Consider the following 17,086-nt stretch of genomic DNA (forward strand, 5'->3'; position numbering starts at 1 on the left):
ATGGAGGGCTGCCTGGCTCATCCCCCTCGTACCCGCCATCCCTCTGCAGGCTCCTGGCCTCTAAGATCCCCTCCTTTCTAACCCCCCCAATCATCTTGGTGTCCTCTGAGCTCCCAGATCACTGTGCCCCTCTCGTGGGCAGGCTCCCCGCCTTGCATCAGCTCATGCTATGTGTGTGCTTTCCTTATCTCTCCAACTAAGCTGGGAGTTCTCTGATTCACCTGCGGATCCCCTGTTCCAGCATCCGTCCCAGCACAGGTGCAAGGGGCTAGGTGGCTTCCTGAATGGATGAGCTTATCAGTGTTAAATAAAGCCTGCCCCAGCCCCAGGAGCCACGTGGTCACTGCCCTTCTGTCTAGAGCACAGGGTCACCGGGGTTGGGGAGGGGAGGTCCAGCCAGGCCTCTGGAGAGGGCCCAACCCTTTGTTTTCCAAGCCACGCTCAGCCACCAGGACAACCCCCCTGCCCTAATCCCATGGGGATTATTTTGCAGACTGTCCTTTAGGACAGAACTTTGTAAATGAGCCCAGATATTCGTGTTCGGGTAGTCCCGCTTGTCTGTAACTTGTCCCAGAGGAAGTTTGCTGAAGGCTGAGGTGGGAAAAGTCACTGCGTGGGGGTCCCAGGATTCGGAAGCCCTACTGTGTGCCAGGCTGTGTGCCAGGTTCAGCGATTTGAGCCCAAAGGGCAACAGCTCCTGCTTTTACTCCTGGCAGGGAGGCCAGCATGCAGAGAACCTGCCAAGGCCAAGTGGAGAGCCAGGCAGATAAGACTGTGGGATTTCAGAGGAGGGAGGGCTTCCTGGAAGAGGGACTGCCCTGGGCTCTCCTGATGGGTGGGCAGGGGTGGGTGAGGCAGAGGAGAGAAGGGAAGGACATTCTGTGTAGGATAAAACCAGAGGGTAGGCTGTGGTGTTAGGGAAGCTGTTTGGCTTTCAAGGTGGAGCCTATGAAGGAGGTCACCAGACCCTGGGGGGTCGGTGACAGAATATGGAGGGGAGGGGACAATGGGCGAAATATCACACATCCTCAGGCGTGAGATGATTAGTCCCCGGTTCAATAGGAATGCTGGGGCTCGATGGGCAGTTACTATGACTGGGAAGCAGTGTTGGCTCTCCAGCAGAGACACAGGCTTGGGAAGGACATTTCCAGACATCTGAGAGTGTCAAGTTTTGGGACAACCCCCCCTTTTTAAAAAAATTCAACCCCCCCCAAGTTTTGGGACATCCTGAGAGTCTATGGGCAGCTGGAAAATGTCTGCAGCTGGAAAGGGGCAAGAGGAGAGAGGTTTGGGGTCAAGCCTCAGAGAAGGGCCAGTGAAAATAGCCAAGGAGGCAGGAGAAACAAGGGAAGGCTCCCTGGCGGAGGGAGGAGGAGTTGGGGATGCTCTGTAGTGAGGTCCAGGAGGTTGGGCCCGGGGTGGGTGAGGGCCTTGGGCAGGCAGTGGGGTCAGGTGCTGGGTCACAGGAAGTGGAGACCAGGAATGGAGATGCTCATGACAACTCTTCCAGAACTGGGGGCAAAGCAAAGCGCTGAAAGAGAAGATTAGCTTGTTGGAGTAGCAAAAGATGGGAAAGTTTGGGAGGTGAAGGGGAGACTGAAAGGTACTTATGGGCCCCCAAGAAAGAGCCTGGGGAGAGAGAGATTGGATTGGAGATACAAAAGGGAGTGGAGGGGGTGGAGAAAGGGCTCAGCTAGGTGGCCTGAGGGGACAAGGGGTGGTTCTCTGGCATCAGACTGGGCAGTGCCCAGGAGCTTGAGGCAGGAGACCAAGGGCTCCAGGCCCTGGCCTGCCTGTCTGACCTTCTTGGAGCAGCTCACTTCCTGTGGTTCCACAATCCCATTCAGCCCTGCACACCTACTAGGCTCCCAAGGAAGGCAGAGGAGGCGTGGGAGGTTCCTTTCACAGGATCCCATAACAGAGGGAGCTCTGGGTAGGCCAGAGCAAGCCGGAAGGCTTCCTGGAGGAGGTGGCACTTATCTAAGCATCTGAAGCCCAGCAGGAATTCATAGTGTGGCTCTGGAGGCCAAGTCCCCTTAGGGTGGGAGGTGAAGAAGCCGGGTACCCCCTGACCTGAGCCCCTTCTCTCAGATGTGGAGCGGAGGAAGAGCCCCGTGTGTGGCTTCGTGACCCCCCTGCAGGGGCCTGAGGCTGATGAGCACCGGAAACCGGAGGTAGTTGAGCCGGGGAACCTCCTGCCTCCCTGCCGAGCCCGGCCCCTCCGTCGGGTCCCCTGTAGCGCGCGACACGAGCAGCGTCCCAGATGCGGATCGGGTGCGGGGTGGGGTCAGCGACCGCCGCTCACTGAGCCCCCTCCCTGGCCCTCCCCAGGCCGTCGTGCTGGAGGGCAATTACTGGAAGCGGCGCATTGAGGTGGTGATGCGCGAGTACCACAAGTGGCGCATCTACTACAAGAAGCGGGTCAGTGCTGGGGGTAGGGGGGCGGGGGCGGGGGTGGGCTGCGGGCCACCGCCTCTCCTGGGAGAGCCCGGGCGGGACTCCCCTGCAACCCCCGACCCCGCCTCCCAGGAAGACCCAGATCGACAGCGCCACCGTGTGGCCCAGAGGCTCCTCGCCGCCTCCTTTCCTCCCAGCGCGCAGGAGCTCCTGAGGGGGAATGGGGATCCCTTTCGTCCTGGGGAGCTTGTGAGTAGGGGAGGCCTGGCGGGCAGTGATGGCAGAAGGACAAGCGATCCAGCGTCCACCTCTGTGTGTTCCTGCAGCTCCGTAAATCCAGCAGGGAAGGGGATCTCCTGACCCCAAAGCAGGTGGGTGATCTGGGGACCCAGAGAATTGACAGCTTTCCTTCTGGGTGGGTAAGGCGGTGGACTGGGCAAGGGCGGGTCACCAAGGCAGTGGGTGTGGTCTCTGTCCTCTAGTTCCTCGAGAGCCTTTCTCCCCGGAGGTGGGGGAACCTTTGAGCGCAGTGGTGGGGAGACCCAAAGCCCAGCAAGCGGTGGGAGGCACACGGGGAACAGAAGTCCCTAAGAACTGGGATTCCAGGCAGGGAAAAGTATAGGGGCAGGAGGAGGACCCTTATCTGTTCAGCGGGCCATCCGGCTCCCTCTGCTGGGGGCAGTAGTTAGAGGCCAATGGGGTGACCTTAAGCCTTCTGGGCAGCAAAGTGCGTCCTGAAGAGAGAGGTGAGGAGGGCCGTGCACACAGAAGCTTCCGACCCGCTGACCACTTCATCCCCCAGTGGGAGGCCCCTGTGTCCCTCTCGTGGCTGCTGAAGGCTCCGTCTCCCTAGGCCGAAGGGGGTTGGCAGCCACCAGAGCGATGGTGCGAGCAGCTCTTCTCCAGCGTGGTGCCCGTGCTGCTTGGGGGCCCAGAGGAGGAGCCTGGCGGGCGGCAGCTGCTCGACCTCGATTGCTTTTTGTCCGACATCTCCGACACGCTCTTCACCATGACGCAGCCCAGCTCCGCGCCCCTGCAGCTGCCCCCTGAAGACGGTAAGGGCCTGCACCTGGAAGGGGAGGCATGCGAGAAGCCAGGCGGCCCAGGGAGCACGGCCAGGGGTGGGCGGCCCCCACTCCACCCCGCCTGCGGCTCCTGACGTCACCCCTGCCCCCTCCAGCCTACGTGGGCAATGCTGACATGATCCAGCCAGACCTGACGCCTCTGCAGCCCAGCCTGGACGACTTCATGGAGATTTCAGGTGAGGCAGCGCCCCCTACTGGGTGGGGTGGGCGGGACGGGCCAGTGTGAGGAAAGTTCCTGGACGACCACCAGCCCTCCCGGCCCTTCCCAGGCCTCTCTGGGAGGACGGATGGTCCAGGTGATTTCTGAGGGCCCTTCCTGGACTCCCTTTGTCCGGACTTGGGATGCAATTGATGTAGCCTCAGGTGAGAGCAGGGCCAGACTGGACACCTGGGTGGGCGCCAAGGTCAAGGGCATGGAAGCTACAGGCTCTGCCAGCTCCCAGGACAGTAGTGGAATCTCAGGAGAGAAAGGGACTTTGATTTTGGGGGCCCCGTTTATTAATTGACATAATTCCCTTTAAAAACTGTTAAAGAACATTCCAGGGGCTCCTGGGCAGCTCAGTGGGTTGAGTGTCTGCCTTGGGCTCAGGTCATGATCCCAGGGTCCTGGGATCGAGCCCGGTGTCATTGGGCTCCCTGCAGAGTGGGCAGTCCACTTCTCCCTCTCCCTCTGCCTCTCACCCCACTCGTGCTCTCTCTCAAATAAATAAACAAATAAAATCTTTAAGTAAATAAAAAGGAACATTCCAAACACACACACACACAGGTAGAGAGAGAGTGGTTCACCGAACCCTCCTGCAACCATCACCGACTTCAAAATATATCCACCCTTGGTGGGTCTGGTGTCATGGAGGCCTCACCCACTTCTCCTTCCTACATTGTTTTTAAGAAAATTCCAGGAATTATATCTTGTAAAGCATTTTTTTTTTAAAGTAACATGTTTCTGGGCCTCTGTCTCCTGACCCCAGGGCTGCTAGGTCACTGGTTTCTTGTGTCCTCCCAGAGATACCTGTGTCTGCTTGGGCATCTGTGGACAAATGTCTCTTTTTGTTTTCACAGTAGGCTCTGCTTGACATTGCTTCCTTTACTCAGCTGGAGATCTTGTAAGACTGTCCCAGTCATCATATTTTCAGGGGACTCCTATTAGAGGCTTGGCTTGTCTCAGCCCAGGCGCAGGGGGTAGGAAGAGGTTTTCTGGGATAGAGGCTTAGTTCCATGACCCCTGAACTCCTTCCCCATAGGGTCCTGGGCCTGTCAGTCAAGGGGGGGTGGGAACCAGGGAATGAGGAACCACCCCCACCCCTGCCTCAGCCCCAGGCAGGGTGGGGGCCGTGGGGGCAGAAGTGTTGATGGCAGTACCCAGAGAGCAAACCAGTCTGGGAGGGCAGCGGTCCTGTCTGGGCACACGTACCCCCACCACAGGTAGGAAACCTTCTCCAGGTTGGACTCTGGGCCAAGTCAGGGGCTAGGAAGCCACTTCTCTCAATCCGGGATGACTGCTGGAGTGGGGGCGAGCTTGGGTAACCAAAGGTAGGGGATGTGGGTCATGCAGAGGTGGCAGCTAGGGTGGCCCCCTCTGGCCCTCCATGCACAGGGAGGGCCAGAAGCACCAAGGCCACCTGGGCTGCTGCCTTCGTTGTCCCCCAGAGCCCCTCACTTGATAGGAAACCCAGAGAGGAGGCGGGAACTGTACGGAGGGAGGGGGCTTGGGAGGGGTGTTCAAGGAAGGGGCATGGCTTGGAGCAGGAGAGGGTGTCAGGGAGGGGACGTGGGTCAATGGGGGGATAGAAGCTTGGGGGCACTAGGGCTCTGTGGGTGGCCGGTTAGGGTTACGAAGCAACTTCTCTCAAGGGGGAAGGGACAGCTGAGGGCAAACTATGGCAGGGGCTTGGTGGTGACTGGGCTGGGAACCCCGTGAGCCCTACAGAGTACTGGGGACGAGGCAGCAGCAGTGAGCGGGGAGCAGGCCCCCTGTGTGGCTGGTTCTTGAGTCTAGGCCTCAAGGAGCCTAGTGATGAGGCCCACGGTCCCTGGAGGCTGGGAGGATAGAGGATCCGTGATCACTCACCCTCTGCTACCCAGTCCCTCCGTTTAAGGGAGGCGGTAGGATAAGAAGATCCTTTCCGGCAGGTGATAAGGAAAGACCCACAAGAGAGCGCGCACGCGCGCGCACACACACACACACAGACACACACAGACGCACACACCCGGCACAGAGCCTTCGAGTGCACACAGAGGGCCTAACATCAAGGCAGGCACACAAGGACTCAGACAGAGCCAGGGAGACGGGGGCACACACGTGGAGATGGATCCCGCATGAGGTCACCCGCTGACAGCTGAGGAGCGACAGCCTTCCAGGGCACATGGGCACCAGACTCACAGAAGAGGCACACACAGCGTTTAACCCCTTCAGGCTCTGGCTTTGATGTGGGCTCATCTGTCTCAATCCTGGGTCTCCTTCAAGGTGGCCTTTGGGAGAGAGGCCTGACCAGCTCTCCTGGCTGGGGGGAGCCAGGGCCTGTCCAAGGCCAGTGGGGCTGGGTCGGGCCAGACCAGGAGGCCTTGGGAGCTGGTTCAGACCAAAGGCTGGCCAGGGTCAGAGAAAGGTGCCCGGAAGGGAGCGGGTGGGCGGGCGGCGTCCAGGCCCCGGGATGTGGTTAGGCCGCAGGCAGCTGCTTCCCAAAACCAGAATAGCCTGGGCTTACACAACCCGCATCTCAGACAATCTGGCTGCCCGCTCCCGGCCCTCTTCCAGGCTTTCCAGCCCCCTCTCAGTCCTGCCCCCACTCCAAGCCCACCCTCTGACCCCCACCCTGACCCCCTTAGCCCTTCGGCCCACTCCCAGGTTCTGCTTTTGAGACCCTGTTTGACCTTCCCACAAACCAACTTGTCCCAGACCCGCTGACCTCCTGACCCCACTCACCTCTAGCTCACCCCTAGAACTCCCATCACCCTGGGGCTCATCCCTATCCTGGACCTCCGCCCCCTCGCACCCCACCCCTTTCCCTCCCTGGCATTCTCTGTCACCCTGCCCCTTTCCATGTGGCCCCAGCAGAGCTGGTAACAGGAGGGAGAGGGGAGTACCTGGGCCTGGGATGGTAAAGGGGACCCCATGAGCGGGAGGACTGTTTCCCGGGGTCCTACTCACACCCCCCACAGCCTCTGCTGGCCTGCATGCAAGCCCATCCCACCCAAACCTCTGTTTTGCTGCTTCCCCTGAGTGAGACAGAAACTCTCCCAATTTCACAATCTCCTGTCGAAGCCCCCCCTCCCCCGCCTCTCCCCACCTCATTGCCAGCCAGGCCGCCCAGCCTGGGGACAGGGCACGAGGCCCACTCTCCTCCCACTGCTTCCAGCCATGCCTGGCCCTATCCCTAACTGCTACCGCCTTGTGTGTCCGAATTACAGATTTCTTCACCAGCTACCGCCCTCCACCGACGCCCACGGCTTCACACTTCCCGGAGCCCCCCAGCTTTGGCCCCATGGCTGACCCTTTCTTCAGCAGTGGGATCTTGGGCTCCGAGGTGCCCCCTGCCTCGTCAGGCGTGAGCCACCTCTCAGGGCATAACCGCCTGCAGGTGAGCTCCTGCCCCCTCTCCACTCAGCCCTGCCGAGCTCACCTGCCCGTGTCTGGGAGATGGGCTACTTCCCGAGTGCCCAGTCCTGTGCTTGGTCGACTGAGAGGGACCGGAGGGGGAGAGAGACCCCATCTCTGCCCTCTGAGAGGGAGCAGTTCAGCTCAGGAGGAAGGAGGAAGGACCCTCGTGAAGCAGAATTGGACCAGGTGGTTGTAGAGGGGAGGCTGAAGGCAGCAGGGGATGGGGGAGAGGGGAGGACATGAAGCAGGACACCACTGAGGACCAGGTTGTTTATGGAAGGCTTCCTGGAGGAGGAGAGGTTCTGGACTTAGTGAATGTTTGGGTTTGGACAGAAGAAGAGACCCGTAGCAGGCAAGCCAGATGGGAGGGGAAGCACCAAGGAGCTCACAGGGAGACGGAAAGCTCAGTGCGAGGGCTTAGGACACAGGGAAGCTGCCATTTTGGATCAGGAACCTGCGGGCTCCATTCGGAGGTCGCCTCCCTGCTGCTCGGTCTGATGCCTTCTGCTTCTGCCATCAGACGGTTCGGGCGCTCCTGTAGCTCATTGTTGAGAGGTCTCTCTCCTCAACCAGGCAGTGAGCCCCTCGCTGAAAGAGCTAAGCCTTCCTCACCCAGTGGAGTTCAAGCATTGGGTGAATGGTTGCCCAGTGACTGAGCTAGTGAGCCAGCGAGTGGGTGTGTGGATGGAGGGGCGTGTTGGTGAATGGATAGGGGGGTTGTAGATGGGGCTGGGTGGGTAGGAGAGTGGTCGGTTGGATGGATGGGCTGGTAGATGGATTTGGGGATGGATAGTTTGGCGGGTCCATGAACAGGCTGGCGGCTGGAGAAGTGGCAGGCCACGGAACCCACGGTGGATGGGTGGAGAGGTTTGGGATGGGTTGACGGATGGATGAAGTAGAGATGGCCAGATAGATTGGCGAATGGGTTAAAACCTGGTCGTCTGGTGGAGAGATAGGTGAGAGGACAAACAGGTGAATGGAGGATGGTTGGGTACGTGGATGCACTGGTGGCTGGATGGAGTCATCATCTGGCAAATGAAAAGATGGGCGGGAAGCCTGATGCTTCTTCTGGTGCCTAATTTGCGCATGCGAGTGTGTTCTACTCCCTCCCCTCACTAGACCACAATCTCCCTTGGTGTGTGGGAGGGGGGACAGCAGGGACCATTTCTCCTGTCTCTCTCAGTGCCCAGTCCAGAGCTCAGCCAGGGCAAGAGGCTGCGGGGGTGGCTGCCGAGACCAGCTCTCTCCCCTGCTCTCTGTCTGTCCCCCAACCAGGCCCGGAGCAGCTGCCCTGGCCCCCTGGATTCCAGTGCCTTCCTGAACTCTGATTTCCTCCTTCCTGAAGACCCCAAACCCAAGCTCCCACCCCCGCCAGTCCCCCCACCCCTGCTCCAATACCCTGCCCTTGCCAAGGGGCCTGGCCTAGAGCCCTGTCCACCCCCTACCTTCCCTCCCATGGCGCGGGCCCCTGCTTTGCTGCAGGAGGAGCCTCTCTTCTCCCCCAGATTCCCCTTCTCCACTGTCCCTCCTGCCCCAGGAGTGTCCCCATTGCCTGCTCCCACTGCCTTCCCATCCACCCCACAGCTAGGTCCAGGCCCGGCCCCTGCCCCCTTCCCCATAGACCTTCTGCCCTCGGGGTATCTGGAGCCCCCTTTTGGGACCCACTTCCCAGTGCCCCAAGGTATGCGGCCCAGAGGCAGGTCCCCCACCCCATCCCCCAGAGGGCGGAAGCCCAGCCCCCCGACCTTGGCCCCCACCACTGCCAACCCCACTGCCACTGCCGGGGGCAGCAACCCCTGCCTCACGCAGCTGCTCACAGCAGGTGAGATGGGAAGAGCCAGAACTGGGTCCACGGAGGGGAGAGCACAGTGGGGAGCCTGTGGGAGCAGAGGGTGAATATTTAAGGGGCAGGTTCAGGCTCAGCTTGGGGGAGTGGGGAGGTGGAGAGGAATTAGAGACATGGGTTCTGACCCCGAAAGGGGATTGGGCTTTTTTGGAAGGGAGGGATGGGTTTGGGGAGATGACGGAGATGACGGGTGGCCCTCACACTTCTGCCCATCCACAGCTAAGCCCGAGCAGACCCTGGAACCACCGCTTGTGTCCAGCACCCTCCTCCGGTCCTCAGGGTCACCGGTACGATGGCGGGCACTGGGAGGGGAGGGTGGGCCTGGGCTTCGCCCCAACTCTCCACCCTTCTCCACCCCAGCAGGAGACGGCCCCTGAATTTCCCTGCACCTTCCTACCCCCGACCCCAGCCCCCACACCGCCCCGGCCACCTCCAGGTCCGGCTGCACTGGCCCCTCCCAGGCCCCTGATTGTCCCCAAAGCGGAGCGGCTCTCACCCCCAGCGCACAGCGGTAAAGAGGGCTTGCAGGGCTGGGGGGATGCCCGGGGATGGAGAAAGGGGAAGGAAGAAAGGGGGACTACATCTGAGGCCAGGATGAGAGGGACAGGGCAATGGGACCCTCTCCCCTGTGTCGGTCTGTCTGTGGGCGTCTGTCCCTGCCACAGGTGGTGAGCGGCGGCTGTCTGGGGACCTCAGCTCCACACGGGGCCCAGGGACTCTGAGTGTCTGCGTCTCTCCCCCTCAACCCATCCTAAGCCGGGGCCGTCCAGACAACAACAAGGTGGCACTTGCCCTTACCCCGAGATCTGTTTGCTACCCCGAGGCCCTTCCATGCTCCCTCCTAGGCTCACCCCACTATCTGCCCCCCAAGACCGAGAGCCGGCGCATCACCCACATCTCTGCAGAGCAGAAACGGCGCTTCAACATCAAGCTGGGGTTTGACACCCTGCATGGGCTGGTGAGCACCCTCAGCGCCCAGCCCAGCCTCAAGGTGAGCCTCCAGCACAGGCCGGCACCCCCAGAACCAGCAGGGCTCCTTGGTCGACAACCCCCTTCCCCCCACCTCCTGAGACCAACTCCCAGGACCCTCTGGACACCCAGTTTCCTCCTCCCACCCAGTGCCTCAGTGGGCCCCAGAGGGGGGCCACCACCAGCACCTGAGCCCACCCTGGTGATGCCGTAGGTGAGCAAGGCGACCACGCTGCAGAAGACAGCCGAGTACATCGCCATGCTCCAGCAGGAGCGGGCGGCCATGCAGGAGGAGGCACAGCAGCTACGGGACCAGATAGAGGAGCTCAACGCCGCCATCAAGTAAGCGGGGCATGGGGGGGAACCCGTGGGTGCCGCGGGCAAGGGGGCGTGCCACACGACTCCCCAGCCCTGACCGGCCCCCTGCCCCCTAGCCTGTGCCAGCAGCAGCTGCCTGCTACCGGGGTGCCCATCACACACCAGCGTTTCGACCAGATGCGAGACATGTTTGATGAATACGTTCGCACCCGGACGCTGCATAACTGGAAGTTCTGGGTGGTATCCTCCCCTCCCCACCAGCAGGGGGGGCGGGGGAGGGGAGGGACACCGTGGCCAGACCCCACTGTCTGGCCCGACTGACCAGGCAGGGGCTCCAAGCTGCACCCGGGGAAAGGGACGCAGGTTCCGCACCCTCCTTCCAGGGGCTTGACATCTTGGTCAGCAGGAGTGCCCAGGGACTCCCTGGGAGCAGAGGGAAACGGAGGGAGGAGCCCCTGGTTGAGGGGAGCACGGCCCTGCCCACAGAATGTCCCAAGGGGAGTTCGGGAGAACCTCGAGTTTGAGGGGCTTGAGTGGCGTGGGTCCTGAAGAAGGCGTGGGACGTCTCACTCCCTTACCTGGTCAAGCTCTTGGCTGAGCCGGGGCAGGACGCTCAGGGATGGGGGGGCTAGTGCAGCCCAGGAGATGGACACAGAGGGGCCGGGCAGGCCGTGGCAGGATGGGCGGGTTGCTGCAGCAGGAGGCCTCCAAGTTCAAGGTGCCACCATGCCAGGCCCTTCCCCGGGTTTGGCCCAGATGTCAGGGCTCCGCGTGAGCTGGGGGAGAGTACTGGTTGATCAGCAGGCCTGCTCCTTGACCCGGGCCCAGTTCAGCGTCCTCATTCGGCCTCTGTTCGAGTCCTTCAACGGGATGGTGTCCACAGCAAGCTTACAGAGCCTCCGCCAGACCTCACTGGCTTGGCTGGACCAGTACTGCTCCCTGCCCGCTCTCCGGCCAAGTACGTGAGACACCCTTCTGCCCACCACCAGAATATCCAGGAATGTCCACTCGGCTCAGACCGCAGGTCCAGCCTGCCTTCAGAATAGCCTTGAGTTTTGACCATCCCCACCACGTACCCCGGATGGTCTTCCAGCCTCCAGGACACCTGCAGACAGAGGTCCTGGGAGGGGCTGACGGTCTTGCCAGCTCGTATCCCTTCCTTATCCTTCAGCATCCAGAGGACATCCCTGGACCCCAGGAGGTATCTCTCCCTCCCTCCCTCTCTCTCTCTCTCTCATTCTCTCATTCTGTTTCCCCAGCTGTCTTGAACTCTCTCCGCCAGCTGAGCACATCTACTAGTATCCTGACAGACCCAGGCTGTATACCCGAGCAAGCCACGCGGGCAGTCACAGAGGGCACCCTTGGCAAACCGCTATAGTGCCGGCTGGACACTGCCACTCACTCAGCTGCCCCGGAGTTGCTTTCCCTGGGTGTGGGCTCCAGGGACAACATCTGGGTACTCCCTTCCTGCCCCGGGCCCCAGCTATCCCCTGTCCTGAGGGTCTAGCAGGGCCCAAATCTCTTCCACCTCCTGAAAGCCAGGAAGACCTACTTTCCAAGTCGCTGCCCAACCAGTGATGAACACTGTGACCTGGGAGACTCATGCTGTCTCTTGAGACCTCCATTTTCTAGTCTGCAAAATGGGCCTAGAGAAGATTCAACCAGATGATGATCCCAAGGCCTTAGCAGCTGTGACCCTTAGGACCGAAGCTGGCAACTCAAGGAGCTTGGAGGAGGAAGGGGACAATTCTGTTACCCTGCTCCCTGCTTCCCAACCCCACCCTGTTAGGACACAGGCCTCTGTTTCTCAGCAGAGAGGCAGAAAACGAGGTTCCCACTCGGCTCCTTCGCTGGCCGCCCGGTGGGGAGTGGGGTGCTGTAGGATGGCATTCCTGGGTGAGGCCAGGAAGGTCAGATCCCAGGAGAGAGGAGGGCGGGGGTTGGGGGGTAGCCAAACCAGGGACAGGCATCTTATGGGCATGTGAATGCGTGTGTATAGATTTTGTAAAGAATTCTTGCCAATAAAACCAAAAACTGTTGGGGACTGTCAGTGTGTCTCACTCTGGGATGGAGAGAGAACCAGTTGGCAGTGGGAGGTGGCCTTGAAAGGACCTTAGCTTTTCCTCCGAGCTGGAAGCCACTGGAAGGTTTTGCATAGGGGTAGAGTAGAAGGGACAAGGCACTCTGATGGAACCATCCAGAAGGAGAAGGTGCTGCCACTGGGGGTAGTGACCTTCCCATTAGGTGAGATGTGCTAGCAGAGGATGGGTGGCCGCTTGGTGGGAACGTCTTAGAAGGAACTGGTACTTCGGATGGGGAATTGGGTTGAGTGGCCCCAATATTTCATTGATTCTCGTATTGAGCCATTGAACAAATCTTTTCTGAGGGTCCACCGCAGACCAGGCGATGGTCTGGGTGCTGGGGATTCTGTTTGCTGCTGGCTCCCTCTCCTCTCGGAGCTGATTCAAGCTTCCGTAAGTGCTTCTGGGGCCACTGACTCCGCCTCATTTGTGCGGAATCACAACACAAATAACTACTAACTGCACACTCATCTAATGTGTACTCCATGCCCCGCACTATTGTAAGCACCTTATGTGTGTATGTTAATTCACTTATTACATATTACCATCTACCTCTACAGGCCAGTGCATTTCAGGGTAAGTGTAAAGCACTTAAAACAGTGACTTGCATGTAGCACTATAAAAGTTATAATTATTCATAATCCCCATTTCGCAGATGAAAAGTTGAGGCACAGAGAGGTCAGCCAGCCCAGGGCTGCTTGGTTACTATCTGGACTCTAGTCTCTGCTTTTAGCCAGTGCTCTCTCTGGTGCAGGGAACAGGGGCACCCTGGCGTGGAGTGCTTTGTCGCTGCAGACAGAGGTTTGAAGTGGCTTTCTAGGAGGTAAAATCCTAACTGTGTGCTCTGCTGTTTTTCCCCCACGCACACACCTCCAGGAAGGTCCCCATGAGGCATCCCCTTGACCCTGTGTCGCCCCACTAGATGCCACTTTGCCTTGAGAGGGCTACCTACACTTGCGCTCCCTTTCTCTTCCTCTCCCACTCACCCCGTCCTTGGTCTCCTCCTCCCCACTTCTACCCCAGCCTCACCCCTACACTGACTCGCTGCTACTAAGGTCACTTGACTCCCTCATTGCCAAATCCAATGACCAATTTGCAGTGCTCTTCCTGCCTTCCCCTGGGCCCTTGGATCTCATCCTTTTTTAAGATTCTTTTTTAAAGATTTTATTTATTTAACACAAAGAGAGAGAGATCACAAGTAGGCAGAGAGGCAGGCAGAGAGAGAAGGGGAAGCAGCTCCCCACTGAGCAGAGAGCCCTATGTGGGGCTCGATCCCAGGACCCTGAGATCATGACCTGAGCCAAAGGCAGACACCTAACTGACTGAGCCACCCAGTCGCCCCAGCTTGGGTCTCATTCTACAACAACCCTTTCCTGAATCCAGAATTCTCTCCAGTCTCTCCCTCCTCCCTGGCCGTGCCTTCCCAGTGTCTGCTGTGGGAATCATCCACTGCCTCTTCCTGGCCCACTTCCTTCTCACTTTGTGGCAAGCCCTGGGCAATAGCATTCCCTTTGGCCTCTTTGCCAAGGATCCACTCCTCTTCTGTATCAAAAGCACATATCCAATTGCCACCCTGACCCCTCCCTTCTGGGTGTTTCACAGCTCCCTTTACCTTGAAGGAACCAAAGCAGAACTCATTTCTTTCTTTTTTTAAAAAGAGTTTATTTATGTAATTGACAGTGAGAGAGAGAGAGAGAGAGAGCACGAGAGAGAGAGAGCACAAGCAGAGGGAGCAGCAGACAGAGGGAGAAACGGGCTCCCCACCGAGCAGGTAGCCTGATTCGAGGCTCGATCCCAGGACTGAGGGATCGTGACCTGAGCCGAAGGCAGACGCTTAACAACTGAGCCATCCAGGCAACCCAGAACTCATCATTTCTGAGACCACAGCCCACAGTCTCCCTCCTCAAACCTGGTCTCTTTGTGTCCCCATCCCCAGGAAGGGTGCCACCATCCACACACTTGTACAAGCTGGAAAGTCATCTTGGGCTCCTGCCAACTTCCCACCGCCCTGTGGCACCTGTTACCAAGGCCTGGCCAGGTGACCTTGTAGGCATCCATCCCCACAGCCACTGCCCTGGTCCAAGAGAACATCCCCTTCTACATATAAGCCATGTTATTAGTCTGCTGTATCCCTGACAGCTGCTTCTCAAACTTAAATGTGCACCTGAATAACTTGGAAAGGCTTTAAAAAGTCTTCACGACCAGGTCCGGTCTAGACCAATTAAATCAGAAGCCCTCAGCGTGGAAGCTTTGACCACCAGCATTTTTAAAGCGATTCCAATAGGGCAACCAAGGTTAAGAAGCACCATGAGAAGATGCTTTGAGCTGCAAACAGCACCTGTTTGGAGCTCAAGTTGGTTAAATCAGTGTGCTAAATTGGTTAAATAATAAATAATAAATTTAAATCAGTTAAATCATCATCAGAATCATGCATCAAAATCAGCTAGTGGGGCTTATTTTTTATTTATTTATTTTTTATTTTTTGACAGACACAGATCACAAGTAGGCAGAGAAGTAGGCAGAGAGAGGAGGAAGCAGGCTCCCTGCTGAACAGAGAGCCCTACGCGGGGCTCGATCCCAGGACCCTGGCATCATGACCTGAGCGGAAGGCAGGGGCTTTAACCCACTGAGCCACCCAGGCACTCCCCACCCTGGGGGCTTTTTAAAATACAGATTGGGGGGTGTACATCCTGAGTTTCTGAGTCAGCAGGTCTGGAATGGAGTCTAAAAATTTACATTTCCGGGGCACCTGGGTGGTTCAGTGGGTTAAAGCCTCTGCCTTCTGCTCAGGTCATGATCCCAGGGTCCTGGGATCGAGCCCGAGCCTGCTTCCCTTCCTCTCTCTCTGCCTGCCTCCCTTCCTCTCTCTCTGCCTGCCTCTCTGCCCACTTGTGATCTCTGTCTGTCAAATGTATAAATAAAATCTTTAAAAAAAAAAAAAGAATTTACATTTCCAACGATGCTGGTCTGCAGCCCATACAACCAAGTCTCACTGCCCCCCACAAACCCATGGGTAGAGAGCTCCCTCCCTGATCTGCCCAGCCTTCCCAAATCCTGCTTTGCCACTGGTTGTCCTTCCACAAGCTAACCTTGGCTTCCCGCTGTGACTCCTGCGGGTAAGAGGCAGACCTTATCATGACCAAGTGGCGAAGTAGGAGAAGGATGGGTCTTGGAGTGTAGCCCACCCCAGTTTACCACCCACCCCAAGGAGATGTATCTCTTGCTTCCTTGTTGACCTTGGGTAAGTCACCTGACCTGAGCCCAATTTTTCTTCATTTGTTTAATTTCATAGCATCACTGGCCTTAAAGGCCACTAGAAAAATCAACTAACTCCTGATGTGGGAATCCTATAGTCTTGACTGAGCTCTCCGCAGAGCCCTACTCTTTCTTCTCCTTGTCCCCCACATGCATAGATTATGGAGTCACAGACCTGCATGTGTCCCCACGTTCACTCTTTATCCATGCGATCTCTGCAAAGTCACTTAATGAGCACTTCCTAGAGCATTACTATCCTAATCTGTGGGATGGGAATGGGAGATTAAATGAAAGGCAAAGCTCCCAATCGATGAATGTCATATGCAAGATGCTTAGTGAATGAAGTTCTTATAGGCACAGCTTTGTCGGGGCATCTGGCTGGCTCAGCCAGAAGAACATCTGACTCTTGATCTGGGGGTCATGAATTTGAGCCCCACAATGGGTGTAGAGATTGCTTGAATAACTAGAAAAAAAAGCACAGCTTTGTCTCTAGGTGATACAGTGGTTCATGGCCAGTCCTATAGTTCTAAATAGCAAATTAAGGAGGAAAAAGCCCAAGGATGTTCTGGACACCCCCAGCTGTCCCACCCCACTGCCCACAGATGAGTCAATGTCAACCCCACCCCACCCCACCCCACCCCACCCCCAAGGACAAAAGGGAAGGAAATGAGGCCACACTCCATTTGCTCTCTGACTGGATCTATGCCCTCCATCAAGCTTACCGGTCTGTCTGTCACCTGTTCTCTGCACAGCCCTTCTCCTTAGAGGGTCCCTTCTAAGGGCCCGAGATCATGCATTCTCAGGAGACGTTCCCTGGTGGGCATGGAAACCTTTGAATCTGGAATCCCTGACTCTGGTATTTCAACTTACTCTGGGTTGCAGGGCTGGGAGGCCTGTGGGGCACTGCTCCGTTCTGGGAACCTTTCCTTACCAGCCAAGCAGGTCGAATTTAAACCCCATCAATTAGTCTTTCAGAATATCTCCTTTTTTTTTTTTTTTTTTTTTTTTTGCTTTTTAAAGATTTTATTTATTTATGTGGCAGGGACAGAGGGAGCACAAGCAGGGGGAGTGGGAGAGGGAGAAGAAGGCTTCCCTTGGAGCAGGGAGCCCAAATGCGGGGCTCGATCCCCAGAACCCTGGGATCATGATCCGAACCGAAGGCAGACACTTAAAGACTGACCCACCCAGGCGCCCCGAATATCTCCTTTTTGGTTAAATCAAAACGAGCTCTGTAGACCTATCCCCAGTCTCCGGGTTTTGATATCGCACAACAGCTACGTGAGATGTCACCCCTGGGGGAAACCTGGTAAAGGTATACGGGGAACCTTCCTGCTGGTTCTCCCAAACTCCTTGCGACTTTCTAATTTCAAAATAAATCTATCTCGTTAAAAATCTTTTCAAGTTCCTTTCCACTCCCCAGGCCACCCCTAAGTCTAGACCCTTATCACCTCCCTCTCTGATCCTGGCAACCGCCTCCCGATTTTCCTTCTGTCTTTGGTCCTGGCACACACTGGTCCATCCAGACGACCTCATCCCC

The 17,086-nt window shown here is 57.7% G+C and overlaps 1 protein-coding gene across 5 annotated transcripts in view; it reads left to right on the forward strand.

Moving 5' to 3' along the window:
- Window positions 1-12,261, forward strand: part of MLXIPL (MLX interacting protein like) — a 31,680-nt gene extending 19,419 nt beyond the window's left edge. For 2 of the 5 annotated variants that reach the window (XM_047714007.1, XM_047714003.1), the window contains 15 exons: window positions 2,092-2,174; window positions 2,332-2,421; window positions 2,724-2,768; window positions 3,251-3,452; window positions 3,578-3,658; window positions 6,891-7,060; window positions 8,356-8,902; window positions 9,146-9,213; window positions 9,287-9,437; window positions 9,592-9,707; window positions 9,798-9,917; window positions 10,110-10,237; window positions 10,330-10,453; window positions 11,042-11,171; window positions 11,473-12,261. In XM_047714007.1, the coding sequence (XP_047569963.1) occupies window positions 2,092-2,174; window positions 2,332-2,421; window positions 2,724-2,768; window positions 3,251-3,452; window positions 3,578-3,658; window positions 6,891-7,060; window positions 8,356-8,902; window positions 9,146-9,213; window positions 9,287-9,437; window positions 9,592-9,707; window positions 9,798-9,917; window positions 10,110-10,237; window positions 10,330-10,453; window positions 11,042-11,171; window positions 11,473-11,591 (2,174 nt within the window). In that variant the 3' untranslated portion in view covers window positions 11,592-12,261. Of the gene's footprint in view, window positions 1-2,091; window positions 2,175-2,331; window positions 2,422-2,723; window positions 2,769-3,250; window positions 3,453-3,577; window positions 3,659-6,890; window positions 7,061-8,355; window positions 8,903-9,145; window positions 9,214-9,286; window positions 9,438-9,591; window positions 9,708-9,771; window positions 9,918-10,045; window positions 10,238-10,329; window positions 10,454-11,041; window positions 11,172-11,472 lie in introns of those variants that run through there. The other 3 variants (XM_047714004.1, XM_047714005.1, XM_047714008.1) reach the window with 3 other exon arrangements.
- Window positions 12,262-17,086: the final 4,825 nt, after the last annotated feature.

Source organism: Lutra lutra, chromosome 18 (genome assembly GCF_902655055.1).
Source record: "Lutra lutra chromosome 18, mLutLut1.2, whole genome shotgun sequence".
NCBI classification, from domain to species: domain Eukaryota; kingdom Metazoa; phylum Chordata; class Mammalia; order Carnivora; family Mustelidae; genus Lutra; species Lutra lutra.